At 40.3% G+C, this 27,311-nt stretch overlaps 5 protein-coding genes and 4 non-coding genes across 10 annotated transcripts; 7 read left to right on the top strand and 2 right to left on the bottom strand.

Moving 5' to 3' along the window:
* Window positions 1-371: 371 nt before the first annotated feature.
* On the top strand, window positions 372-4,997 carry LOC113172133 (Y+L amino acid transporter 2). Its single transcript, XM_026374968.1, has 10 exons — window positions 372-521; window positions 798-1,322; window positions 2,093-2,218; window positions 2,305-2,449; window positions 2,569-2,692; window positions 2,845-2,948; window positions 3,039-3,135; window positions 3,251-3,400; window positions 3,525-3,708; window positions 4,076-4,997. Exons 2-10 carry the CDS (start codon window positions 803-805, stop codon window positions 4,168-4,170), a joined length of 1,545 nt encoding a protein of 514 aa, XP_026230753.1. The 5' UTR covers window positions 372-521; window positions 798-802; the 3' UTR covers window positions 4,171-4,997.
* Window positions 4,998-6,926: 1,929 nt separating this feature from the next.
* Window positions 6,927-16,148, bottom strand: ccdc39 (coiled-coil domain containing 39). 2 transcript variants are annotated; one of them, XM_026374966.1, is made up of 23 exons: window positions 15,916-16,148; window positions 14,934-15,053; window positions 14,673-14,819; window positions 14,410-14,568; window positions 14,236-14,328; window positions 13,865-13,993; window positions 13,543-13,734; window positions 13,324-13,427; window positions 13,103-13,235; window positions 12,069-12,263; window positions 11,770-11,934; window positions 11,541-11,678; window positions 11,001-11,209; window positions 10,686-10,809; window positions 10,427-10,586; window positions 10,234-10,340; window positions 9,357-9,497; window positions 9,027-9,206; window positions 8,828-8,916; window positions 7,779-8,654; window positions 7,524-7,601; window positions 7,173-7,249; window positions 6,927-7,021 (listed from the first exon to the last, which is right to left on the bottom strand). In XM_026374966.1, exons 1-20 carry the CDS (start codon window positions 16,012-16,014, stop codon window positions 8,480-8,482), a joined length of 2,859 nt encoding a protein of 952 aa, XP_026230751.1. In that variant the 5' UTR covers window positions 16,015-16,148; the 3' UTR covers window positions 6,927-7,021; window positions 7,173-7,249; window positions 7,524-7,601; window positions 7,779-8,479. The 2 variants fall into 2 exon arrangements, with proteins under 2 accessions (XP_026230751.1, XP_026230752.1); XM_026374967.1 differs by having other exon boundaries at window positions 10,261-10,340.
* Window positions 16,149-16,571: 423 nt separating this feature from the next.
* Window positions 16,572-19,149, bottom strand: dcun1d1 (DCN1, defective in cullin neddylation 1, domain containing 1 (S. cerevisiae)). The gene is made up of 7 exons (XM_026374374.2): window positions 19,047-19,149; window positions 18,275-18,488; window positions 17,959-18,127; window positions 17,721-17,851; window positions 17,556-17,638; window positions 17,369-17,465; window positions 16,572-17,170 (listed from the first exon to the last, which is right to left on the bottom strand). The coding sequence occupies exons 1-7, from the start codon at window positions 19,047-19,049 to the stop codon at window positions 17,094-17,096; spliced, it is 774 nt and encodes a 257-aa protein (XP_026230159.1). The 5' UTR covers window positions 19,050-19,149; the 3' UTR covers window positions 16,572-17,093.
* Window positions 19,150-19,354: 205 nt separating this feature from the next.
* Window positions 19,355-20,842, top strand: setd9 (SET domain containing 9). The gene has a single exon (XM_026374373.2). It carries the CDS (start codon window positions 19,408-19,410, stop codon window positions 20,263-20,265), a length of 858 nt encoding a protein of 285 aa, XP_026230158.1. The 5' UTR covers window positions 19,355-19,407; the 3' UTR covers window positions 20,266-20,842.
* A 1,187-nt stretch (window positions 20,843-22,029) lies between these two features.
* eif4a2 (eukaryotic translation initiation factor 4A) lies at window positions 22,030-26,932 on the top strand. Its single transcript, XM_026374372.1, has 11 exons — window positions 22,030-22,135; window positions 23,055-23,112; window positions 23,233-23,365; window positions 23,655-23,794; window positions 24,189-24,357; window positions 24,445-24,554; window positions 24,860-25,003; window positions 25,355-25,492; window positions 25,612-25,701; window positions 25,973-26,052; window positions 26,129-26,932. The coding sequence occupies exons 1-11, from the start codon at window positions 22,107-22,109 to the stop codon at window positions 26,271-26,273; spliced, it is 1,236 nt and encodes a 411-aa protein (XP_026230157.1). The 5' UTR covers window positions 22,030-22,106; the 3' UTR covers window positions 26,274-26,932.
* LOC113172559 lies at window positions 23,434-23,507 on the top strand. The gene has a single exon (XR_003299773.1). It is a non-coding gene; the product is annotated as a small nucleolar RNA SNORD2 (small nucleolar RNA).
* LOC113172558 lies at window positions 24,024-24,096 on the top strand. Its single transcript, XR_003299772.1, has one exon. It is a non-coding gene; the product is annotated as a small nucleolar RNA SNORD2 (small nucleolar RNA).
* Window positions 24,608-24,787, top strand: LOC113172556. Its single transcript, XR_003299770.1, has one exon. It is a non-coding gene; the product is annotated as a small nucleolar RNA SNORA81 (small nucleolar RNA).
* LOC113172555 lies at window positions 25,102-25,285 on the top strand. The gene has a single exon (XR_003299769.1). It is a non-coding gene; the product is annotated as a small nucleolar RNA SNORA81 (small nucleolar RNA).
* Window positions 26,933-27,311: the final 379 nt, after the last annotated feature.

Here is a 27,311-nt window from a genome sequence, read left to right as displayed (position 1 = left end):
TATCAGGATCTATTCTTATCGATGTTAAGCTGCTGACTGGTGTCCCGAGAACCAAGAGGCTATGGATAAGAGAACAGGCAACACATGGTGCGTGTGGGTAACAGTTATATACTGTGGCAAGTTGTTTTAGTCACTAATCAGCTGTTTATAATAAATATATTAAATATATATACTGTATACTGTACATCTCAGCATCTCTGACTGTATGATGCATGTTGACCCCGAAAGCAGCTTGGCTCTGTCTGTCTTAGTTGTTGATGGCTCTCTGGGGGCTGGCACTGGGTCTGCTTTTCTCTGAAAATAGAACAGAGGAGGAACACGAGAGCACATGTCATCTAGAGCTGGGAAAACACACGTTGCGGTTGTCCTGGACAGCAGGGATTGCAACACCAACTGTCCTGTTGCTACCTGTCAGCTGTGATCGCAGCAGTGTCGTCTGGTTCAGGGGAGCAGCACTGACCTAAGGGGAACTCTACGTGCTCATAAGGACAATAAATCTTTAGACTTTCCCTCGAAATCAGGTAATTTCACTGTATTTTTCCTCCTTATACACATTTGCCTTGTGTGGAGTGCTGTATCTGAGAAGTAGGATAGACTTCAGAGAAAAACATTTGTGTGAATGATCTTATTTACTGGCAGGGTGACGTTCAGCTTTAATGTTCCAGTCTCAAGTTGTGTAATTGCACTTTGAAGCTGTTGAGCAATGTCATATTGATTTGAAATGTATCAAACTTGAAGTGTTGTTACCTTTATATCTCTCTCATTCTTAATATTTCATCTCCACACCAACCCTGCAGGACTAATGGAGGACCTGAGGCACAAGGTGGTGGTCATGTCACAGACAATATGCCCAAGTTCCCGGGCTCCATCTGATGGGGACCTAAAGGCCCCAAATGGAGCTAAAGAGGAGAAAATAAAGCTGAAGAGAGAAATATCTCTCATCAATGGCATCTGCCTCATCGTGGGCAACATGATTGGCTCTGGAATCTTTGTCTCTCCGAAGGGCGTGCTCATGCACAGTGCCTCTTACGGGCTGTCATTGCTGATTTGGGCTCTCGGTGGCATCTTCTCAGTGTTTGGGGCTTTGTGCTACGCTGAGCTCGGCACCACTATCACGAAGTCTGGAGCCAGCTATGTCTACATCCTGGAGTCGTTTGGCGGCTTCCTGGCTTTCATTCGCCTGTGGACATCCATCCTGCTGATCGAGCCGGCCAGCCAGGCAGCGATTTCACTGACCTTCGCCAACTACTGGTTAGAGGCCTTCTACCCCACCTGCCAACCACCATATGATGCTGTGCGCCTCATAGCCGCAGCCTGTCTGTGTAAGAGATACTTCCATGTATGAATGAGTGTGTTTTTCACGCACAATATCTAATTGCAGGAATTAGACTTTGGCTGAGACTTGACAGTGAATCTGTAAACTCTAGTATGTGTTCCTTTAGTTAAGTAGTCTGGATGATTTCCAGAAACTGAAACTATATATAACTCAATAAGTCTATTTCAAACTGCTTTGCAAAGGAAATTTGTAATAACTTTATGTTCTTGATGCCCCCCCCCCCCCCCCCTTATTATTCAGCGTTCAGTCTCTCAACTCGGTGTTGGATTAAGTTACTGCTAATATGTACTTGAGATTTTCTACAGCTACAACTGGTGAAAGGAGAGGAATGTGCAGTTTGATGCCATTCAATTGTCAGTGCAGACGTTCCCTCCCAAAATACGAAAAAAGAGCTTAAATAGTTTCAAATAGTTCCTCATTCGTCCCAGTGTCGAACTCTGTGACGGTGTGGGACTGCCACCAGCTAAAGTTAGAATCCTGACTTTACTTTGTGCTGTGACAAAGGAAAGAAAGGAGTTACCAGAAGCAGTATTTAGGTGAGAGAGCAGCGCCGTGAGTCATCAACCACTTTACCAAGAAGTGAGTTTCTGTTTCTGGAACCGCACACTGAACGTGGTCCACGCAGCAGAGGAGCTGATCCCTGCTGAGATCAACTAGTCACACAAAAATACAAGCTGATAAAATGCAGAAGCTACTTTATGTTTGTTTGTATAAAATAAGATGCGACTCACCGTCTTAATTCCCTACTTGGTCCAGGTCTGCTTATTTTTATCAACTGTGCCTGTGTGAAGTGGGGAACTCTGGTCCAGGACATTTTCACTTATGCCAAGCTCATGGCGCTCTTCCTCATCATCATTGTGGGAATCCTGAAATTAGCCACTGGTAAGTTAAAACACAAGAAAACTGTCCACTCGAAATAAGGTCAGATACAGGCAGCGTACCTCGAACTGTGACTTCTCTTTGCGCAGGAGAAACGAAGAACTTTGAGAGTCCATTTGAGGGCTCCTCCACAGATCCTGGAGCCATCGCTCTGGCCCTCTACTCGGCTCTGTTCTCCTATTCAGGCTGGGATACGCTCAACTTTGTCACCGAAGAGATTCAGAATCCAGAGAGGTGGCACATCACACACAATTCTTATTGGTTTTTGTATTATTTAGATGAGTTTGACAGAATAAGTGGAGAAACGAAATAAAATCTGTCTTTCACACTAACTTCTGTGCGCTTTGTTGCAGGAATCTGCCCGTGGCCATTGCCATTTCCATGCCCATAGTCACCATTATCTACCTGCTGACCAATGTAGCGTACTATGTGGTTCTTGACATGCCGTCTCTGCTGGCCAGTGATGCCGTCGCTGTGGTAAGACACCAGCAGCCACTTGAGGCACATAATTGATTCTGCTGCTAAATATAGTCCTGCTCTGCTTAAAAACGCCATTGAAGTGTCAGAGAATCATCGGAGCAGATTTGTTGACCTAGATCCTAACAAGCCATGTGGTTCTCACCCTGAAGACATTTGGAGATGCAGTCCTTGGGCCGTTCAAGTGGATCATCCCCGTTTCAGTGGCCATGTCCTGCTATGGAGGACTTAACGCTTCAATCATTGCTGCTTCACGGTAATCACAAAATACTGACCAGCCACTGACTTCAGGGTCACGTGGCGATGAGTACTTTAACAGTAACTTCACGTTCTTCACATCACGCAGGTTGTTTTTCGTTGGTGCCAGAGAGGGCCACCTCCCTAACAGTCTGAGTCTGATCCACCTGAAGCGTTACACGCCCATACCTGCGCTGCTGTTCAATGTGAGCAACGTCGACCTCGCTCTTAATTGCAAATGCACCTCAGATTCCTCACGATGGTTTGAAATAAGTGGCCAGTATTACTGCATGCTCCATAACTCGTGGTTTGTGGCTGCAGGGGATGATGGGTCTGATCTTTCTGTGTGTGGAGGACGTGTTCCAGCTCATCAACTATTTCAGCTTCAGCTACTGGCTCTATGTGGGTCTGTCTGTGGCAGGACTCATCTACCTGCGCATCACTCAGCCAGACAGACACAGGCCTGTCAAGGTGTGTTTTTTTATTTACATGTATTTATTTTTTTAATTCTGATTCAAGCATATGTAAGTATAGACACATGTGGACACACAGATACTCACCAGCGATGTGTGTGTGTGTGCTCTTCTCTCCACAGCTGACCTTGTTCTTCCCCTTCATCTACTGTCTGTGCAGCCTGTTCTTAGTCATCGTCCCTCTGTTTGGAGACACCATCAATTCCCTCATTGGAATCAGCATCGCTTTGTCTGGGGTGCCGGTCTACTATGTGACCATATACTTGCCTGAGGAGAGGAGGCCCAAATTTATATCCAGATTAAATGGTAAGGTGTATCCTCCGACGTCCATGTGCAGAAAATGTAATATTTTAGAGCAGTTAGATGTCTGTGTGTCTGTCTGTCTGTCTGTTGCCATTTTCAAAGATGTAAGGAGGAAGTAACAAAAGGAAGACACTCCCCTACTTGTACACTGAGCCTTATTTTTAGATCTGAGACGTGAAACGTGAGAGTATGATAACACAGTCCGACACCTTTCACTGAGTTTGTCAAATGTCTGTCCCACATGATTTTATATCACCTCTTCACGCACAGCATTAATCATTTGGGATTATCAGTGTGAGCTGGAACTGATCTCTCCACTCCCTGCGTTTTTTCCCATTCCTCCCACACCTCCCACCTCTACCTCCTCCAGCTGTTGCCACCAGATACACCCAGATGCTGCTCTACTGCTGCCTCACTGAATTCGACACAGAGACAGAGCCACAAGCAGGCGGTAAGAAGGCGTGAGCTCCAGGCGGACTCTGTTGTTTGTCTGCCTGAGGCCTCAGTCCTGAAGAACGGGGCTGTGCACGGTCAGAGCGGCGAGGCGCGGGCCTCACAGCACATGTGAGGACAACTTACTGCCAGGTCAAGTTAAAAAAAGCCCTGGCATCTCAAATGACTCACCTCCAAGGAGACGGCGTCTGTAAACGCAATATACTTTTCTACAAAGATCAAAGAATATCTTCTGTGAGGATTTAATGAAAGTCAAGCTCACGTTTTATGTTTGTGTGAAGACGCAGGCCGATTACTTTTTGTCTGTTTCGTTAGTTTCCCTGTATGAATAAATATATTTCTGGTTAAATAACTGCTTCACTGTGAAGCAGTTTAAGTGACGTGCCTTGTTTAAGGGCTGCTATTCTTCATTTGAACTATATTGTGAATTGTGAATAAGGATTCGTCTGCATATTCTTATAAAAGTTTTTTCCTTCCAAAAACACACAACTCACAGACATTACACTGCTCAGAATGACCTGAGCAGTCCGGGATTTATCTGCACGCAACATTTGCGTGTCAGAAAAATGCTTCTTGTCACCGGGTAGGAAACATGTTTGTCCGACCGGTTCATCACATACCAAAGCACGTGAACGTGACACGATGTGAGCGGTGACCTGCTGCACTCACATTTTTGGCTGCAGACGACACAAGTTGGATGAAAACTGTCCTTGTTCTGGATGCTTCATATAAAACACAGGTGTATTCCTGTGTATTCAGATTGGGGTATCTGATATCATCACATGTTGTTTCTTTATCATTTTGTATTGTGATTAAACTGCAGCAACTGTTTTGAGTTATATTATTTTTATTATATATTTTTTTGTTTGTTTGTTCCACAGTGCTGTATTTAGTTTGTAATTTGCGTACTTTGTCTTGTCAGGGCTTCAAAACAAGAAACTCAATTACATTTTAACATTTAGTTCTTATCTTCTTCTACTAGCTGCACAAGTTTCACAAAAGAAAATTTGGTTAATTTATTGAAAAATCACTTTAGCAAAAACAATATTTAGATGAGTAACAGTGGTTAAAATATTTGCTAAACAAACATTGACAAACACAAAGTGCTCCTGGAACACAGGACTAATGTTTGTACGTCTATGTAGATATTCTCTTAAAGGTTTATGTAGTTTGCGGTTATCAGTAGGATTTCTGCAGGACACTGCCTCAAGCTGCTCATTATACACGTCACAACACACATATTCTGCTCAGTTTCTTTGAGGCTTAATGAGACTTAAAGTTGATGTTAAATAGTTTAACCCAGACTTTTACATTGTTGTGATTACCCCATTCAATCATAAGCTCACTTGAATTAAGTTAAGTCGTGGGGTGCAGCATCACCTGATTCAGTAAAAATGGTGGACTGATTTAGAAGAAACTGAAGGTCTTTCTTTGTTCTTTGAGACATATCCATCGCTTTGATCAGGAGAGGAGCTGTCGACACAAGCTGCAGTGAGTTAGAGATTAGTTGTTGGGCTGAAATCATGGAATTGTGCATAAATCCAAACTGTCAGCCTTTGTTTCCCTCTAGTGGCTGAAAGTGGAACTGTATCAAGAAATGCTCTAAAGAAACTTTGTCACTCAAGTAAAACTTTCCTTTGAAAAAACACTGTTTTTGTTTTTCAATTTGTTTTGTTTTGTTTTTTAAACCATGTTGAGATTGATGAAATTGGCTCTATCTGAGTATTAATGTCTTTTTCTTAAACGTCCCCCAGTTTCTATCCCCTAACAACAAACATCTTCAGGGGACAAACGGTTAAGATGATGAATGGATGGATGAAAAGCAACAAACACACAGTCAAACACAGCCTTCTTATGTAATCACGCAGACTGACGTGTCACCTCCGGACACTGATAACTTGATCAGTTTTCTATTTGTGAGTCTTTCTCGTTGTCCAGTTGATCACATGTAACTTTGTCTTCCTTTGCAGCGCTCGTCTTTTGTTATCAGGCTGTGACATTAACTTGATATTACCACTGTGGCTCTACTGTCACACACTTCCTGGTCCTGAATCTGAAAACCTGAAACCTGAATACCTCACTCCGTTTGACCATGACTGTACAGTGTGTGAGTGAGTGAGTTAGATGAAACATCTTACTGAACCATAGTGAATTGAAAAAAAAAAAAAAAAGACAAAGCTGACTTAATCATTAAAAAAACTAAAAGGCTACCATGAAGTTATATTACACAGATTTTCTTTATCTTCTATTGATTTATTATTGATTTATCGACCAGCTTTAACACATTTGACTTGTTGATTGACATTTTAATTCATATGAAGGGAAGTGAAACGAAATGACAAATCATTCTGATTATGACTACGGATTTTGCTTTTGAATACTTAAATATCAACATGTCCTAGTGAAATTGGAAGTTGATAACAAAATCTCTACCAAAGACTCATTTCTATCAGGTTGAAGAGATTGAGATGAATAATCTTTGTGTCATTTGGCTCATACTGTAACTTGTGGACATACAGGGCAACTTTGCAGCTTCAGTTTGGAAATGTAGTATAATACAGTCAATTTTGAGCAGCTGCCAGCTGTACACACACACACACACACACACACACACACACACACACACACACACACACACACACACACACACACACACAGTGTAGTTAATTGTTGATTTCAATAATCATGCAACATTATCTATTTCTACATATCACAAAAATCTACATATACTGTAATTACTGTTTCTCTGTCCTGTTTTTGCTTAAACATAATTTAAGACTTTAAGACTGTTTCAGACTTTGGTGATGTTCTTCACAGTCAGAATGAAGTTGATGTCTGTGTGCTCCTCGATAATGTCACGGAGCTGAAAGACACAAATCATTCCAAACAGCAGTCAGTCATTACTGCATGGTATCAGATTTTCAATACTGAATTTGTTTCATGTATTATCCCAGACATAAAAAATGTAATTCTGCAGCATCAAAGTAACGTGGCGTACAAAACTGATCAGTTACCTCGTTCAAAACTGGATCGAGTCTTGTTACATTCAGCTCGTAGCTGGACCGAACAGCTGTCTGAAGGACAGCCACAACTGTGGATCACATACAACGACAAAGCAAAAATCTGGTTAAAAATCAACATGAATCATTGTGAGGGATCAGGTATGTCCTGTATTCAGGACAGGACACTGTGCAGGCTGAGGGTTTCATTCACCCAAACATTAGTGTCCGTGCTGAACAACACTTAACACAATGTCGACACAAGATATTACACCTCTCCTACCACTCAAGGAAAGGTAAAACAGAACACAATCTAAACAGCTGAATATCTCCTCTGATTAGTACTGTTAAATAAAATCCACTTACAGTTGTTCACTGAACCAGACATGTCTGCCGTTTCCTCGGTTACTTGTGTAAACAAATCAGATGTTGTAGGTGACATCCCTGTTGTATAAGGGGGAGCAGACACCGTGGAAATATTCAAATAGATCAGTGTTCGTGTTTGATAGCTACACAGTTTGACTTTTTACTACAAACTTCAGAATCTATGACTTCACACACAATATCTGCATTTCAAAAATATTCTTAGGATTTTCCAGTAATTGCTGTCAGTCTACTCACCGATCTGTGCAGCAGCTGAGACCAAACATCCAGCGAACAGGACCACCAGTATCATGTTGAATTTAAAAGAAAATAATCAGACGTGTCGTGGGAAAGCTGCCTTTCTCCTACCACGGAGCTTCTGAATACTTTTGTTCTGTGTGAGGAAACGACACCTTTGCGTCGCCCTCACAGGGTGTGGCAACAACACAACAATACCCAAGTTGTTCAGAGATTTGTTTGAGCTGGAAAAACTCAAACAAGAAACCATCTTATCAAAAATATCATTTTCAATAGTAAGTGATCAATCAGTAAAATTCAAAGTTCACCAGCCACTAGTGTCACAGTCAGAATTTCTTTTGGAACTATGGAAAATGAATTTAATAGCTGTTCTTTTAGTTTAGCTGACAACAACAAAAAAACAATTAATGCAGCAAATTCTAGTGTAACAGTAGCTCTTACATTTGTCTTTTTAATCAATAAAACAAGAGCATTCAGTTTCTTGAATTTAACATCAAACAAGAGTTCATCTGCATGTTGCCATGTTCTGTCAGTGTTCAAGTCATCTTTTCATTCTACATTAGATTAAGACACACATCAAAAAACATTATATCACCACACACAAACTATCCTAGCTTCTTTTCGCGACTTCAATAATATAACTTAATAATAATAACTTCATTCATTCTTTCCATCTAACAGTCAAAGATGGTTTTTCTGCATCAATGGGGTTTCTTTAGCTTTTTGCTGCCGCTGCTGCTCGCAGAGCTGGAACGTCTGGAGGTGGTGAGAGGAGGGGAGGTCACGGTCAGGTCCAAGCCCAGTTCCACAGTCTTCAGTATAGGGGAGACAAGTGCAGAGGCCCTGGGGCTGCTGCTGGCTGAGGACAAAGGAGATCTGCAATGCAGAGCACACATTTAAATCAATGCATAATCAAAGCTTGCAGACTACCAGTACAACCAGTTCTTTTCAGCTATATTAATACACAGTATAACAGTACAACAAGCCATCATCGTTCAACTATCAGTTTCCCTGGAGAAAAGACTTATAAATAATTGAATGAGTGTGACCTGAGAGATGCAGAGCTGCGGGCAGAGTTGATCTTGGAGCTCCTGTGACTGGAAGCAGTGGAAGACAGAGGCGGAAGAGACAGATTTGCCTGAGAGAAACAACAGGAGAAGGAGTACTGTGAAGCACAACGTGTCATGGCTAAGTGCTTAATGAGGCCACAGAATATTCTCTTAAGAATGCAGTCTCCCTGTTTCATACCTGCACAAAGTATTTCTCCACGACTGATCGGAGGTCAGGTTTGTCCTCCATGGCCTCATTCAGCATCTTATCGACAGACTTGTTGAAATCTTTTAACTCCTTCAGCTTAATGTCCTTCTCCTCAAAGGTCTCAGTCTTGGTGTTTCTTGCCGAGCGGATCTCTTTGGTCAGTTTAGAGCACTAGCAAATGACAGGACAATACTAAATCAAAATGTGATTACACACTGGGTTGTTCCACTCAAGACAGAACAAATCAGTAATAATTGCACTAAAGCAATAGTAAAAGACATGAAATGTGTTTTAACAAATTGGTGCAGGTGGACACTGAACCTGTTTGGTAGCTCTGTTTATTTTGTCTTGCTGGGAAGCGATTTCTTTGTTCAGTTTAGTGATGAGTGATTGTTTGTGCTCTATCTTATCTCGTTCCACTTGTTCTTCTTGAAGCAGATTCTCTAAGGTATTGTTCATGTCCTGGAAATGGAGAGTGGTACATGGAAACACACACATGAGCAGACGCACACATACAAAGAGATTTAAAAATGCAAGGTTAATTTCACCAGGTGACTCATTCAGAGAGATGCTGACTAGTGCTCTCACCAAGACAAAACAAGTCAGACAAAGCCCGATTATTTCACACAGTATTAAATGTGTTACAATACAAAGAAGTCCTTAAGACCTTTATTAAACTTGCTCACACTGAAAGCAGTGCGGGAAGGCTCAGGGTCATGTGTATTTAATGTGTCAATAAGAAATCACGATTGTGGAAAAAATTGCGTAACTCATCTTGTGCCAACTGCGTCTACTGTTTCATGTAAGTGGTGCCTATTTCTGGAAATGATACTTATTTCCTGGTCCTGGCCGCGCTTTAATGTTTAGATTTCTGTTTGCGCCCACATTAAATGACAGGAAAGCACAACAGGAATAGTTGTTTTAATGCCAACTTGTAGTAATACTACTGATCTCAGAATTTTAAATAATTGTTCTACCCCTTAAAATAGTTTTTTGGAAGTTTTGTTGCAGTATGCAAATATAAAGTGACAAAATATGAAGACTTTTTTAAAGTTTTAGTAAAGTACAAGTTTGAAAATAGTTCAAAATAGTTAACTTATGTTAACTCAAGTGTAGGCTAATCGTCTTCGTTCATGAATCCCCTTCTAAATAGTTTTTCTAAGAAGTCTGCTCAAAATATGCTATAAATAGAAATAACCTGCAAGTCCAGCTGCAGTTCTTGAACCTGTTTTCTCTTGTACTTCAGCAACTCTTCAGCTGCTCTTAACTGTTCTTCGAGCTTCAGTTTTTCCTGGTAGTCTGGAGCTTAAACAAAACAAAAAAAAACTTTGTGAGTTAAATAAATGAAGCACATACTGTACGATTCCTGATAGCAGTGTTGTCATACGTACCTGACTGATTGACTTTGTTGAGGGATTGGCGAAATGCAGTGTTACTGTTGTTAAACAACTGGATAGTGTTCTCAAGAGCTTTATTCTCCAGCTCCATCTTGCGGATTTTAGCATCCAGGCTATCTCCTTTGCGCTTGAGCTCCTCTTTCTCTTGTGCAGCCTGATGAGGGGCAGCAGTGATTAAAAGGACTGCTGTTCCTTGGAGGAACAAATCTAACTTTGGTCAGCTTCAACAGAGTGTGTATTTGAACCCTCTCACCTTTGTGATGTAGTAAGCTTGTGATTTCTCCTCTTCGCCCTCAGGAGCCGCCATTGAAAGTGTCACGATCTCAAAGCGTTTCTTCATCATGTCGGTCTTGGACAGTTTCTCATTCAGTTCAACGCTGAAACAGAATCAGTGATTCGGTCTGAGGTAAAATTAACATTTCTCCAAAAAACATTCACTAGAAGAATGCTGAAGTAGCTCATCCACATGTTGCTTACGATATAAAATATAACAGGAAGTAAGGTTGTTTGTATGTTGGCTGTATTTCTATGAGATTTACTCAGCTGGTACTCTAAATTAGGCTTTTACCTGAGTTTCTGTCTCTCTTGCTCACTGATCTTGAGCTGCTGGCTAAGCATTTCTCTGTACACCTTGATCTCAGCCTCCCTCTCTTTCATGGCTTTCTGCAGCTCCAGCTTCCTTTTCTCCAAAGAGAGTACAGTGTCCGTCTTGTTGTACAGCAGATCTCTAATGCGCTTGACCTCTATCTTCATGATATTATGCTCCACCATGTTGTCCTGATGAGGAACACATGAAGTTAACACAGTGCATAATATTATTTTGCATACTATACTATGTTTCATGCTTTCACTATTGTATATATTGGGGTTTTGACTGTTGGTTAGACAGTTAAAGATATCAGCTTGGGTTCTGTATACTGATTTAATAAGTCATTAACAATTGTCTCATAATTTATAGGCGTAATAATAAATCCAAATTACACGATAATGGCATTAATCCTTGGTTGCAGTCTTATGTGTTTCTATTAGAAGTTGCCAAAGTCCTACAGTGGTAATTTAACGTCAGTGAGGTGATTGTGTGATGTCAGCTATGATTTCAGTTAGTTACCTGTTTCCCGAGCCTGAGTTGCTTCAGCTCCTTTTCATTGGTATTACGCAGTAGCATGAGTTCATCTACCTTCTTGGTCAGATCCCTCTTTTGAACCTCTGACTTCTCCACCTCTTTTCTCAAATTGCGAATATCATCCTGTCAGAGACAAGGATGCACATAAGAAATTATTACCTATTATCACTGGTGCATTTTGCAGAACAATGAGATGAGCAGCTGTTTAACAAACCTCAGATTCCTTGAGTGTGTTGGTAAGCATGTTAGCTGTCTTCTTCTTCTCTTCTAGGGCTTTGGTCAAATCAGCAATCTTTGTGTCGAGCATTTGTTTCTCATCAGAGTGAACTTCCCCTTGTAGCCGTGCCAGTTTCCTACCCAGGCAGATAATCTTAGAGTCCTTCAATGCAGCAAAGTGAGAGGGAAAACTGAATATATGTACAATACTGGTATTGCAGAATACCAGACTAGGGAAAAGTGAGTAATCACATTTTAAATGGATACATTTGTGTGTGTGTGTTTTGGTAAGCTTGCCTGTCCACTAATGGTCATCTGCTGTTTTATCAAGTCTTTCTCCATTTTTTTGAGCTGGTTGTTCAGGTTGTTGATGGTGGATTTGTTCCTCGAAACCTGAGCAATAGAATCTTTCTCCTTTGTCTTTAGAGCCTGTAAATGCTCTTTACGATGAAACAGCTCCTCTCTGCAGTCACGCAGCCTGACATCCAAATCCTGTTAACACAGCACAGGCCAAAGCAGCACAAAGCTTTATCATTATAAAGGACAATAGCAATGGCCATACATATATAAAACTGATTCCTAAACTTTAGTACAATAATTCATTGATTGGGGTCCTCCAGTTATTTGCTGTATTTAGATAAATGTATCTAACTAAATAATGTCATTATCTGGGGTTATGAACTTAGCTGCAGTGTCACAATGTCACAATGTCAATGTCAATCTAACCAAAAAGTGGAAACTCAAAACTCAAAACTCAAAACTCAAAACTCCACAGTGTAGTGCAGTGGTATGTGCCCTGCTCACTGCACAGGCTGCACGCCAAGCTCATCTTGATATTTTTGTTATACATACGTACAATGAACTATATAAAATGGTAATAATAATGGTAATGGTAATTGTAATAGAATATTTTATGTTCAGTTTCACAATTCATATTCTACTTGAAAACACCACTGCATTTGAATATGCAACATAAAAAAACAGAGCTTCTTTCCTCTGTGTTATGGCAGCTTCACAGTAAAATAACAAGACAACATGACATACCAATCAGAGTTTGCTTTGTCCAGTGTAGCTTTTGCAAACTAGCTTCAGGATAAAAGAGAATTAATTCTCTGATAATATGAAGCCAGAGCTCAGATGAGGTTTTGGATTAATTGCAATTCTTGGAGTGCCCATTCAGGATTCTCTAATCCTGCAGTTCATTTATCTTATTCTGAAACCATTTGTAGTATTTTTTGCATGACAGTAACAATATGTACACTACACAATACTGTAGTAACTGCCACCTTACCAAATAAGACATCCTGGTTCAGGATTGACATTCAGCTCACCTTGACTGCCTGTTCCTCATCTCTAAGGAACTGGTCCATCTGGGCAGCTCTCTCTTCCTCACTAAGAGCAGTCTGAGTCACAGCTTTTAGTTTCTCTTCCAGTGCAGCATTGTAAGTCCTGGCCTCCTTGAGTCTACAACACAAACATATACACAAAGAGCTCATTTACTTAAGCACTAAAATCACTATAATGTGTTGACACGCTGTAAGATTTCACTGACTTGTTATTAAAATCCTGGAGGTCTTTCTTCATTTTGGATATGTTGGACGTCAGAGACTCCACATCAGTGGTTGCTCTGTCCAGTGTGCCTTTGCAACTATCAAGCTGTGGGACAAAGCAGAATCAGTTCACTCACTCTCAGAACATGAATCAAGATTTCAGATGTGAATTGTGATTAACTGCAACATACAACACATTTAAAAAACTTTAAAAAGATGACCTCATCCTGCAGCCTGCTGCAATTATTCTCCTGCTCCTTCAAATCTTGTCGCAGTTTTACAGCCTGTTGGTTGGCTATGGTTATCTTCCTCTCAGTTTCCTTGTTGTTGTTCTTCTGAGTATCCAACAAGTGCCTCCTCTCCGTAATGGTAGCATTCTTTTCCCTGATTTTCTGGTTGGCTTCAGCAAGTTGCTGCAAGGAGGAATGAACAAATCAGGAATCCAGAAATGGGGTGATGCTCAACTCATTGTATATTTACATTATGTCACATTTTTGATTGGGGTTAATGGTTTGAGTCAGCATGGCTTATCACAGCCTTTACCAGTGCACTCTGATGCATATCAGCATCTCGATGCTTCATCTGCTTGATGGTGTTTTCCCACTGGTGTATGAGCTGCTGTGTCTCAAGATGGGCCTGCTGTAAATTCTCTGTAGTCTTATCCAAAGCAATCTGTTATCAAAATACACAGAGACCAGTTTTTCATCTTCAATCTTCCTCTCAATAAAATACTTTATTTACTCCAAAATGATGGTATGTTTGGTGTATTATACTCAATACAACATTCTGGTTCATACAGACATTGTGCTGTAAACTCAAAATGTGTAAATATCTAACAAACTCCTGTTAACATATGCTATAGACAATAATCTGCCACATTAACAGAGGGTATGTGCAGTTCTTTCTTACTGTACCTGTGCAGATATAGTCTCAGTCAATTCTTTGTCAAGTGCTTTGCGCTTTTCATTGGCCTCCAGTGTCTTCTTTTCTATAGCCAGAGTAAGTGACTAAATGAGAAGATTTTAAAGCTGTTAGATCAGAATAAGTTAGAGCTGTATAAAAAAAACTGTTAATCCGTATGTATTTACCTTGATCCTCTGCTCATCTTGCTGAGCGTACTTTATGATGGCCATTGTATCCTCATCTTTATGTGCTGACTCCTCCAAAAAAGCCTCCAGAGTCTGCTGGTCCCAGTTCATCTGGTTCCTAAACTCTTCTAGCTTCTGCTTAGCCTTGAAGATGTGGTTCTGATGATATGGACATACTTTAGATAGCACATCTTGGCACCAACAGATATCTTTGTTTCTATATTTTCATACACAACATGTATGTGAAATGAGACGGCATAGACCTCTAGCATGTTACTCCTCTCCGTTAAGGACCGAAGCTCATTCTTCTTCTTAGCACTCTCCTGTGCCAGACGGCCTGTCTCTCTCTCTGCAATGGCTATGAGGTGTCTCTCCAGCTCCTCTTCTCTTTCCTTGGCCCTGCACAGTGCCTATAATCACAGTAAATCAAAATGAAAAATAAGGAACACACCCTAACACTTTACCCAGATATTAGATGTGACACATCCATCTGACACATCAATGATGTATTGTGATAAACCTACCTCAGTGTTTCCCAGCTCTTGTTTGGCATTTTTGAGATATTCCGCCCTTAACTGCTTTTCCTCCTTATTTTTCTCGAGTTTGTTTTCCAGATGCACCAACTCTGCCTCTTTCTTACGAATCTGTTGTAAGGAAGTCATCAGATTAAAATGCACAGCAAATATTTTGGCTGAACAGATTATGTGAACAGATTTACCATTTACAGTACCTGGAACACTTTGTTAGTGGCCAATTATGTGTTCACATAAAAACCTTTCCTACACATGTCCATAGGTATTGGGGCAATTTGATGATGCTTACATTGAAATGTAGTTATTCTAATATACTAAAAATGTAGCATTTTTCCAATTTACTGCAAACATTCAGAAAAATAATCTATTATATAATCTTAACTGATGAAGACCATGAAGTAGCCAGTTTATGTAATAAAAGATTCTGATGGTGTGACAGCATGATAATTTAGAAATATTAAATAAAATCTTCAAAAAACAACAACAAACTATTAAAACAGGTATCACTGAATTTGTTATGAGTGCAGCACAACATATATCAAAAAGAAATACATTAAGTCGATTTACCCACAATAACCTTTTATAAAGCAAAATGTATAAAACATTGGTGTATGCGTAGAGAGACGTTCTTATTATAACAAACATTTTTTGCTCCTTGTTTGTAAAATGGGATCTTGTGCTACCAGAGGATCTGCCAGATGTTTGACATGAAAGAAATTAAAGAAGAAACCCAAAATAACAACAACTACAGTAATATTAAATAAAAATCTATCGCGGATCAACCTTGAACTAGCCAGTTGCCTTCAGGTTCTGAAACGTATTATTTATGCAAGGTCAACTGTACTGACAAACATTCAGCTAATGCAAACCTAGTTCAGTTATCGGTAACAGTCACTAAAGTAAAACGTAAATGTCATTTGTGTTATTAAGATTAAGACTATTATTAATAGTCGTCTGAGACGTTCACACTCACCTCTTCTATCAAAGCCTTGTTTTCAGCGTTGGGTTCAGGGACAGCAAAGCGCTCATCCCAGCCTACCTCAGATAAAACTGAACTAACCATCCTCGACATTTTAACACACTAAACGTTTCAGCTACGATTCTAAAAGGTGACGTAAAATGTAATGTAAATACTATTAATCCTCTGGGATGGACTAAAACAACAATTTAAAGTTACGAGTGTTGTTGTGGTTCAGCTGCAGCCGCTGTCTGTTGTCCGGCGTCTCCCTTAGCAACCGCGCGTGCCATTCAGCGCCGTTACCACGAGGAGGCAGCGCGAGCCTTCACAGCGGAGCAGTCACGAGTCAAAGACCTCGAGCCCAGAAGAGATGAGAGAGTACTTCAGGTGAGTCTGTTTACCACAAACCTGACTTCCACTGACAGGAAACCATTTGTATTCCCACTCCTAACTGACTATTCCATGTGTCATTAACATATTAAATGTAACCTTTTATTTTGCAAGAACCATGTCTATAAGCAGCACAAAGTGATCTGAACATAACCCCCCCCCCCCCCCCCCCCCAAAAAAAAAGGTTAACCTTTATTATTCTTTAACCTAGGCTGTCAAACTTTTATCTATTTATTCATTTTTTAGAACAGAAACATAAATTTCTGGCAACTTTAAAGATAGCAAATTGAAACATTTATTTTATCTTTAAACATTTGTGTTTAAACAAACAGCAATTTGCTTAAAAAATTACAATCAATGTTTTATACTGACTTGTCACACAAATGTATCATAAAATAAAAACAAAATCAGGAATGCACACAAGAGTATTAAAATTCAATATTTAAAGTACAATGTCCCTTCGTGAACCCTCGCGTTTAGATTATCATTCAAGAGTGTGTCTGCCTGCTTTTGAGTGGAACCCAACCCCGTTACTGGACCACACGGGCTAGGACTCCTCTAGTTGGCTTCAGCGCACACAAAAAGCCTAGAAAACAACCACAGGTTGACCAACAAAGACATGTGCCTTTTTCATGTATGTACATAAACACACATTTATAAAGTCTCTGCTGTGTAAAATATTTCAGTCCTGAGGGTTGAAAAGGCAACATCTTTCTCAGTTCAGCATGGTCTCCTTGTCTCCTCTTTGTACTGCGCTTTGTTTGTGAAACATCAGATGGATGGTTCTTCAGAGAGAGCAGCCTTTAAACTGCTGTGCTTTTGGTCCCGATATGTGGCCGTGCAAACTCCACAAAGTCATCAATCAGGACAGGCCATGCTCCTATTAAAACAAACAAAAGCTGTTAAATAATTTGACTTTCCGTAACATAGATGAGCATAGGATGTGGTCAGTGATGTTTTTATAAAGTGTGAAACACACTTATAGGTTGTGAGGGGATAGTAATGGAATACAGCTGTTTCCCCAGAATAACAAAATAGCTTTTCGCAGCGTGTATTTGAGTGTAAAAACTGTACAAACCTTCCTCATCATAATTTGACATGTCGTCTGTGATCATTGTGCTAAAGTCTAGTAAGAGGTTCCAAGTGTCCTTGGGAATTGATCTTTTGTGGTGTTCCTGTAAAACATGAAGGGATTAAGATGCTGATGGTGTTGTTTTTAAATATTTGTATTTTTGAAGTAGTCTTGAGAGCCATTACTAACTTACAATTAAAAATTTGTTCCACAAGTCCAGGAACTTGAATCTTCCAGCCAGTACTAAATTCCAATATGCAATTGCCATTTCTAAATCTGTAGGAAAACCAGTATCAATTTGATAAACATTCAACAATCAAATACATGGTTCAAATGATGAGTATTAGAGGACACGTACCCAAACCTTTCTGCCCAGGATTCTTTGCAAAATTAAATGTAAACTGGTAAAAGTCTTTAAATTTCCCTTGGTCCTTCAACTCTTGCTCCATCTTTGGCAGCTGAGCTTTTAGGTTGTCTATACTGTCACAACTGAGGAAACATAAAGCAAACTCAAGTTTTGCTGGACAAAGAAAACATTAGAATTACATTCATCTTATTTTAGTCTAAACCTATCAAATGCTTAAACTGAGACTTACCCCTGTTCTGCCATGCCATCCATGAACTCCTGTTTCGAGAACTCGCATTGTGTTGCTGCCTTGAACTTCCAGGCTATAAGAAGAACATTTATACTAGCTGGATCCAGACCCAGGTCATCACAAAACTGCTGGATCCCATCAATACCAATTTTGTTGTCATCATGAGGATCTAGAGTAGGAGCGAAAAGAGCAATTTCATTAATTATTTATTCATAATAAAATTAAGAAACAAAATAAGTAATAAACTCTCTAACAAACTGCAATGTGTTACAGTGTAATAGGAGTTTACTCTGATCAATTAAACTGGCATCCATACCTCTGTATCTGTGGTACAGCTGCTCAAGTTTCTTCTTGTCAAAGGTACCCTTTAGATTTGAAACATAGAGCTCTGGATTTTGGAAAAACCTGTCTGTGGCAACATCTAGTTTCCAGTCATTCTGTGCCAGACAGGTCAACGCAGTTTTCTCATTGGATTGTGTGAAAATCATGAACTGGCGAATCTTATCCTTTTGTGAAGACTTCAACTTGTTCTGCACAAAGACAAGCACACAACACAGAGCTTCTGTCAGAATCATTTAAGATTAGACTAATACAAAGCACAGAAAAGGCTAAATAAATGCAGATCATTACACGAATCTTGTCTTCCAAAATGTCACATAATAATTACGAAGAGAATGCTAATTGTTAGCTACTGAAACGCTGTACCGTGATGAAACATATCTACATAAAATGAGTAAGAGAACTATGGATAACGTGCTAACCTGGCAGCAGTCACTACGTTTGAAAAAGTCGGCTAGCTGATATCTTTATGTTCGTAACGCTGAAAAGGGAACCTACTCTTTGCTAACACTGCAGCAGAGTGTGTAGTTTTGTCTGTTGGCTTAAAAGCTAGCAAGTCAAGCTAGCTAAGTAGGTGAGCTAGCTAATGCTAATGTAGAAAGCTAGGTTTATTTTCATTATATAAACGCAGTATAAGGTCTTTGGTGCAGCTTCTCGACTACACAGATCAGCCAAAGGTGGCATTTTATGTGTGTACACGCTGTTTACATTTACACCACGATAGCAAAGTAAAAAGAGTAATGTCTTACCATGTTTGTCTTCGCCTGACTCCTTTCCTCCCATCCAGCTGGCTAATGCATATAAAGTTTTTACGAGTCACATAAAAAGTTGTTCCGGTTGAAGCGCGACCCTTCAAAATACAAGTCCAAAATTGAGTCCCTCTTGAATAATGTCAGGTCCCAGAGTGTTGCATTGTTCACATTTCTAATAATAACCGAATACAAAAAAAAACTGTATTGCAGGACTTTAGCAAAGTTGGAACATTTTCATGCCAATATTGAAATATCAACAACGGTCTTTCTTATTTTGAAGCGACTCGTCGGAAGTGACTGGAGAAGTCACGAACCTGCGCTCATTCTTCAATGTGATGTCTCTGAAGCGCCTATCTTGATGTTTAGAACAGCTCTAGCTCGATTTCAGAAGAAATGGAAATCATACAGACATCGATTTGTCCCTTGGGTTGTACTAAATCTGTCTAAAAATGACAAGACTCTGCGGGAGGTGAAGGAGCGCTCGAAAGACAAACTAGTTCCAGATGAGGAGGTTTCTCAGAGCCTGTTGCGGCTCTTCAGAGTCCTGCTCAGGAGCCACGGGGCTAATCATGAGCTCCGAGCAGCTCAAACCCACTTTCTCACACAGACAACAAGTGTGGACGAGCAGTGCGGAGGAAATGTTGACTGTGGACATGATGCCATGTTACGTTGTCTGGGATTCTGCATTGACCGGAAGTCTAGCACTTTGCCCTTTGCAGGAACTGGAGTGTTTGTCACCAAAGGATTTGTACCCAAAGGAGCTACAGTTGCCATGTACCCTGGCACAGTATATCAAGCCTATGAGCCTATTCTTCTCCAGTCCATCAGAAACCCCTTTGTATTCAGGTGCATCGATGGTGTTTTGATTGATGGAAACGACAAAGGCATCTCCAAAATGGTGTTCAAGTCTTGCAGTGGCAGGGACAGAATAGGGCCCTTCATGATGAGTGACCCCAGCTGGCTGACAGCCACTCCACAGAACCCACTTGCTGTGGGTCAGTATGTGAACAACTGCTCCAACGAGTGGCCTGCTAACGTGTGTTACCAGGAGTATGATGTGCCACACAAGTTTCCCATGGAGCTCCGACAGTATCTGCCCAATGTCAACTACAGCTCGGACACACGGAGGCCTCTTCGTTGTGTTGTCCTCGTATCACTTAGAGACATTACAGCAGGGGAAGAACTCTTTTCAAACTACTACACTATTGTGCATTAGTGTCAAAGTGCACTCCAGAGCTATACTTTGTTTTAGAAATGCAGACATGATTGTTGCTGTCTGTATTTAATGACAAACATGCCCAAATTTTCCACAATATTTACTTTGTACACTCAGCAGTGCACTGGGACACAGACAAAAACACATCTTGTATGCTTTGATATGTAATGTGCTATTGGACAGTGCTGAAAGGGTTTCTATACAAAAGCTTTGTAAGCAACATGTACCTAAAAATAATATAAAATACAATGCACCCTTTTGGAGTGTGGTTGTTTTTATTAACAAAAAATGATAAATGTTTACAGCATGATGTGATGGAGGTGGAGCTAGCACAGGTGGTTAGTCTAATCTATTACAGGGGTGATTCGTATGTATTGTTATTCCCTCCAAAAAAACATTTATTATGAGCCCCAGTGCAGCAGAGAATCAACATAAGTGAAGTGCAAAATGATTAATAGGTCAAATACTTAAAAAAAATGTAGGTCTTCCATGCTGAGGGCCTTGCAAGTTTAATGGATGTGCTGTATGGAGAGGAAAGAAGTGGAGATGATATTTTCTAGATTCACTGTAAACTTGTAATACAGTTTCTGTATCAGGCAATGCTGCAGGTCAGGATGCTCTCATTGTTGCCTCTGTAGCACATGGTAAGAAAGAAGAGAGGAAGGGTCACCTTATTCAGTTGATGACAGACATGGAGAAATTGCTGTGCTTTGTTCGATTCATAGATCAACCTATATTTTTATAGCTTATTTTATACAACTTAATCAAAGTACTTTACATATGACTGATTAGCTAACAAGAGAAAGTACTGTGAAAGTGAGGTCCACTACAAACAAAACTGGTCAGGTTCATTAGTCGTGGTGGGCTTAATTTAACACTCTAATACATAATGTTTGTTATTATAAGGATCATATTGAAAATGAGGGATTGAAACTAAGCCTAACAGATACTATTGTTAATGTACGAAAATACATGAGGATAACTTTGATGATAAAACTGTATCAAAGTCATTTTTTTACACAACATGCCAGAAAAAAAAAAAGAAATATTTAAAGATTGTTTAGGTGAATAAATCGTCCTTTTATGCTCCTAATTTGTATACATGCACCCTATATATTTTTTCTCTTGCAAAAGAGATTCTGATTTTGATTAATTTTATCTGGTGAAAAACGCAAACATGGTAAAGACAGGTTTCTCTGTCCAGTCAGGTTTTTTTGAGGACGTGCAATATAACCTTCATGATTCTTTTTCTGTGCTACCAGTTTCACTTCACAGACCAGTAGAACCTAGCAGCCTATTCAGTTAACATTGCCTGCTAACTTAAAACTGTGATGTCAAACACTGCATTCACTGCTGCATTTCGTCTTAAACGGTGTGCCGATTAATAAAGTTGGTGGTGATGGAGCCTTAAATCTCTTTACATTTGGTTATTTTTGTTGCTGTTTTATTAAATATCACTTTTTTAAAAAAAAAAAAATACATATATTTTGGCCTCACACGAACCTATGTCAAAAATGTTGCACAACCTTGTGAGGCCTAGTTTTGACCTGTCAGAGACGCTGTAGCAGCCCAACCGCCCATTGTTACTGCAATATCCATCCGCTGGAAAATATAGTCTTAAAATTTTTTCATAATTTCATCGGTTATTGACATATACCTTTGCATCTACTTGATGGAAAATATCCTGTACTTTGAAGTAAACATTACATCAGTCAACTAAGACAATGCTGCCACCCAAAGCGACCATTTAGTTGATCGGTGAAAATAGTCCGGCTGCATAAAGGCATTCGGCAGCGCCATCAGCGATCTTTCCAGTCGCATGCTGAAGTTGGGAGCGGATCATGTCTAGCGATTCTGCTGATTACAACAGGTAAAATCGTATATTGAACCATCTTTTACAAAAAAAACAACAACAATATGCTCTATCTTGGTGCACATAACTATATCACGCTGGCCTGCACTTTTTATACGTACGAATTAGTTTTTATTTAGCTTGCCAGGCCCAACGATGTTAGGGCAATCTGGTTGCTAACTGTTAGCTTTGTGACGTTAGCTGCTAGGCTACACCGCAGTTCCAAATCGCCGTTACAGACCACTTGCATTAAACTTGATTGAGTTGTGTCATGGTTTGTTCTAAAATGAGGAGGGATAGACTGTCGTCTTTAAACAACCTTTTCCGTCGTGGCAGGTAGTTGTCAAAGTCGGGGAAACCGTACGGCACTCTAGAGCTGGGCCTAGTTGTCAGGCAGCAGAAGCCACCGTTGGTAGCACAGGCCCAACTGTCCGACATATTGGCTAACGACGAGCGGAGCGGAGCTCCATGTTGAGACACGCTGCAGGAGACGGAGGTTCCTCCTCTGTTCTCATACTGGGGTTATATGAACTACGGCGGCCATGTGAGCCGGTCTGAACCTTTCTAGTCTAAATAAGTTGTCATTTTTAGCTGCAGGTATTTGAGCCCTGCATGTGGAATTTGACACGTGCAGCGAGTGAAGCCCCGGACTGTGTAACGAGATACTCAGGGCGTAACCCGTACGGTGGACCACCGTGGACCCCGTACTACACCTAGGCTTTAGGCTTTAATCGGTTAAAGTTGAGGGGGAAATGACTTTTGTCTGGCGGCGACTTCACTCTAGTCTGATAGTACCCCCCTCATGACCTGACACGTGGAAGGAATGAGTGCTCCTCACCTCCGAGGAGTCTGTCCACAGGACATTTGCGGTTATTATGATGGAGCTATGATCTCTAAATTGATTTTTAAGTGAGCTTATGACTCTTATTGTTGACAGCTCAAGAGATAGAGACCATGGGGGGCCAGATGGGATGGAGCCTGATGGTGTCATCGAGGTAAGTACATGATTAAACAACATACATGTTGAAAACATTTTTTTTTTTTTTTTTTTTTTTTTTTGTTGAATTTGTATGGATTTCATCTCTCAAACTAACTTAAAAAATACATTTGTGCAGAGCAATTGGAACGAGATTACGGATAACTTTGATGATATGAACCTGAAGGAGACTCTTCTCAGGGGAATATACGCATATGGTTTTGAAAAACCATCAGCCATTCAACAGAGGGCAATCATTCCTTGCATCAAAGGTAAAGAAACATCTACCCAGAGATGGTGTCTGTGTATATTTTATATATTACAATTTTATATTACGTTTGAGTGAAATGATGCTTAACCATCTTTCGGGACTTACCCATTAATGGGGATAACATTTTCATACACTGATCACTCATTACTGTTTAGATTTTCAATAACTTGTTTAAAAAATGCTTATTTCACTACTTGAATTCTTTGCTGTTTTGTTTTTTTTTTTGTTTTTTGTTTTTTTTAAACTTTATCAAATTTCATTGCAAGTAATCTTTGTCCTCTCGACATTAGGTTATGATGTCATTGCCCAAGCCCAGTCAGGCACTGGCAAGACGGCCACGTTTGCCATCTCTATCTTGCAGCAGCTGGATATAGAGCAGAAGGAGACTCAGGCTCTGGTGTTGGCTCCCACCAGAGAGCTGGCTCAGCAGGTATGCTGTTCCTGAGGTCACGATAACCTCAACAGTGTCTCAGACCTAAGCAGCATATTGAGGACACTGATTCAAGTGCTAAGGTACATTTTTTAAAATTTGTCAAAATTCTGAAAATTTAAAAGAAATACCTCTTAAGATTGGTGTAGTCTCTGTCCATGGCTGCATTGGTCTAAAAGGTGATCTGGCTTGATTGACTTTATTGTGCTTTGTGTTGCTGTGGAAAACTGGGTGACATGATGGCATACCATCTTTCGGGACTGACTTGAAATGGAGAGTTCTTTTTATTTTACTGATCACTTCAGTTATTCTGCAGTTTTGTGTTTGTCTTTTAATGGTATCTGTACTACATTACTCTGAACTTGTTATGTGTGTGTGTGTCATCCCTTATTAGATCCAGAAGGTAATTCTGGCTCTGGGTGACTACATGGGAGCAACCTGCCATGCCTGCATCGGCGGGACCAATCTCCGTAGTGAAATACAGAAGCTTCAGGCAGAGGCCCCTCACATAGTGGTGGGCACACCCGGACGTGTGTATGACATGCTTAACAGGAGACACCTGTGTAAGTCTCGAATGCTCTCTTCATCTGGCATGCTTTTGTTTGAATTAATTGCAACTGTTTGAGAATGTTTACCACATTTCTGTGCAGCTCCAAAATGGATCAAGATGTTCGTTCTGGATGAAGCTGATGAGATGTTGAGTCGAGGTTTCAAGGATCAGATTTATGAGATCTTCCAGAAATTGAGCACAAACATTCAAGTAAGTATATTTTTCATACAGATGCAACACCAACAGTTAAGCCTAATCGTATACCCTTCTGCATTAACAGACGTCTGCTATAATTGTGCGATCCAGTTCTTCTGTTTCATGCAATAATGCTAGCAGACTATTGCGTAGAAGGAGATTATTGTGCACTGTACTGAAAATGAGATGTGGCCGAACCTCTTTCTTAATGTTCATTGGCCTCTGTCTCAAGGTACAGTGCCACAATTGGGTCTGCATTTAAATGCATCACTTTGGAAATGCTGCCCTTTGTATAACATGGTGTAATTTATTTTCTTCAGGTGGTCCTGCTCTCTGCCACCATGCCAGCAGATGTGTTGGAGGTTACCAAGAAGTTCATGCGAGACCCCATTCGCATCTTGGTAAAGAAAGAAGAGCTTACCCTCGAGGGTATCAAGCAGTTCTACATAAATGTGGAGCGAGAGGTGAGTTCACTTATCAGTAGTCGTCTAGTCAGTAATTTATAGCAAGCTTACCTATTTTGTGTAATCTCATAGTGCTAACAAACAAAAATAATAGATATTCCTTCTCTTTAAAGCACCCTGCTAAAACTGCAGCAGCCAAGCCTCACAGGTTTAGCTCATGTGGCCGTGTAAGCATGGGTACACCAGGGAAGGAGATTAAAAGCACAGTATCTGAATTGAGGCTTGGAGGGACCTCTTTCTTAATGTCCAGTGTCCATTGTCTCAAGATTCTGTGTTACATACGAGCTGGTAAATGGGAAGTTAAACAGTTGACAGTGCATAATTTAACTTGTTTATCCTGGATCTCTCCAGGAGTGGAAGCTGGACACCCTGTGTGATCTGTATGAAACTTTGACCATCACCCAGGCTGTAATTTTCCTCAACACCAGGAGAAAAGTTGACTGGTTGACTGAGAAGATGCACGCTAGAGATTTTACAGTCTCTGCTCTGGTACAATCTGTTCCTTGCCCGTTCAACTCTACAACTATTCACATAAAACCAAGATGCTATTGTCTCTTTCAATATTAATGCCGTGCATTTTCCTAACTAAGATTTTTCTCCACTGACAGCATGGAGATATGGACCAGAAAGAGCGTGATGTGATTATGAGGGAGTTCAGGTCTGGCTCAAGCAGAGTGTTGATCACTACTGATCTTCTGGTTAGTATGAGTGGCAGCGTGATCAGGGACACTGATGGGAATGATGTAATAAACGTGAACAGATCATTGAAAACCCCAAAATGTTTTTAATTCTGCAACGGTCCCATAATGACGTAGCAGTTCAAACATTTGGGAGATTAAGGCTTGTTCTCCACAATGGATTCCTATGTAGGAATCTGTTACTTATACACAGGCAACAATAACGCACTCAGTGTTGGAACCACTTGTCTCTTAGAGTGTGAAAATAATTAGAGAATGTTTCTTTTCTCAGGCTCGTGGGATTGATGTTCAGCAGGTTTCCTTGGTCATTAATTATGACCTTCCTACAAACCGAGAGAACTACATTCATAGGTAAGTTGAACTTGTATGGCATTAGATGTGCATCTCAGTCCTAAAGAGTCTAACATGGCTTATCTCAATTCTTCAGAATTGGCCGTGGTGGCCGTTTTGGAAGAAAAGGAGTTGCTATCAACTTTGTCACTGAGGAGGACAAGCGGATTCTTCGGGACATCGAGACGTTTTACAATACAACTGTGGAGGAGATGCCTATGAATGTGGCCGACCTGATTTGAGCCCTGAGAGTTATTTTTTTGTTTTTTTAAAACGCAGTGATAGCGATCGTCCACTTGCATTGTGCTTATATTATTCGAGGGGGAAAAAAACTTCTAAATGCTAAAACTTGGATCAGAATTTTGGTATGTGTTAAAAGCGAGGTGACTTCTATGGTGGTCCCTCTTGGACAGTTGTAGATTCTAACCTCGACAGCCTGCTGGTTGGAGCTACAAAGCCATGGGGTCTGTAAACATTAAAGTCCTTATCAGGTATTTCTTTCCATGTTTAGTTAAGATGCGTGTATTCGATGTTCTCCACCATTTAGTAACTTACTTGTGGACTAAAAGGTATAAGTGCTGTATAAAGTCTGCAAATTATGTTATGCTAACATATGTGCGATGTATTGTGGGCCTGCTTAATAAGAGGCACTTGTCATATTATACTGTAGATTCACTTGCTTTTTTTGTTCTTTTGTGAATGTGTTAATTTAAATGTACCTTTTTTTTTTTTTTTAATCCCACTTGCTCTATCAGAATTCCTCACTGGTTGGCCATATCTTGCTGAAGTGATTTTACCCTTACCAGAGTATATTGCTATTTCTCCCCTTGACTACTTTTCAGATTTCCTCCTCCCCAGAATTGTATGAATGTCTTAATAAACTAAAATTGCTGTAAGTAAACTTGCTCTATCTTGCTCTTGTAGTGTTCTAGTTTAAGCCCAAGTTTGTACTTGAGAACACAATTAGATTTCTTGGCAGTTCTTTGACATTAAAGCGGAGAATGAACAAAACCACATGGTTTCCACCACATGACTTTGAAGGCATATTGAGCCTAAAGCACACATACACTGGAATGTTTGTAATGGGTTACGTATTTTGTGTAGTTCTAAACTTGTTGGTACAATTTTAGAACTTACTGCTGTAAGCATGTCAACTCCACCTATGCACATCTTACATGCTGGGAAAATTAGGAGAGCACCACCTACTGTCAAACCAGCAGTAGAGCGTAATGTAGGATGCAGGGAGGGTGTGTACGTGTACATGTATGCTTCTCCAAAGA

Source organism: Anabas testudineus, chromosome 17, assembly GCF_900324465.2.
Source record: "Anabas testudineus chromosome 17, fAnaTes1.2, whole genome shotgun sequence".
NCBI classification, from domain to species: domain Eukaryota; kingdom Metazoa; phylum Chordata; class Actinopteri; order Anabantiformes; family Anabantidae; genus Anabas; species Anabas testudineus.
Note: the sequence above shows the minus strand (reverse complement) of the source record. Positions and strands in the feature narration are given on the sequence as shown.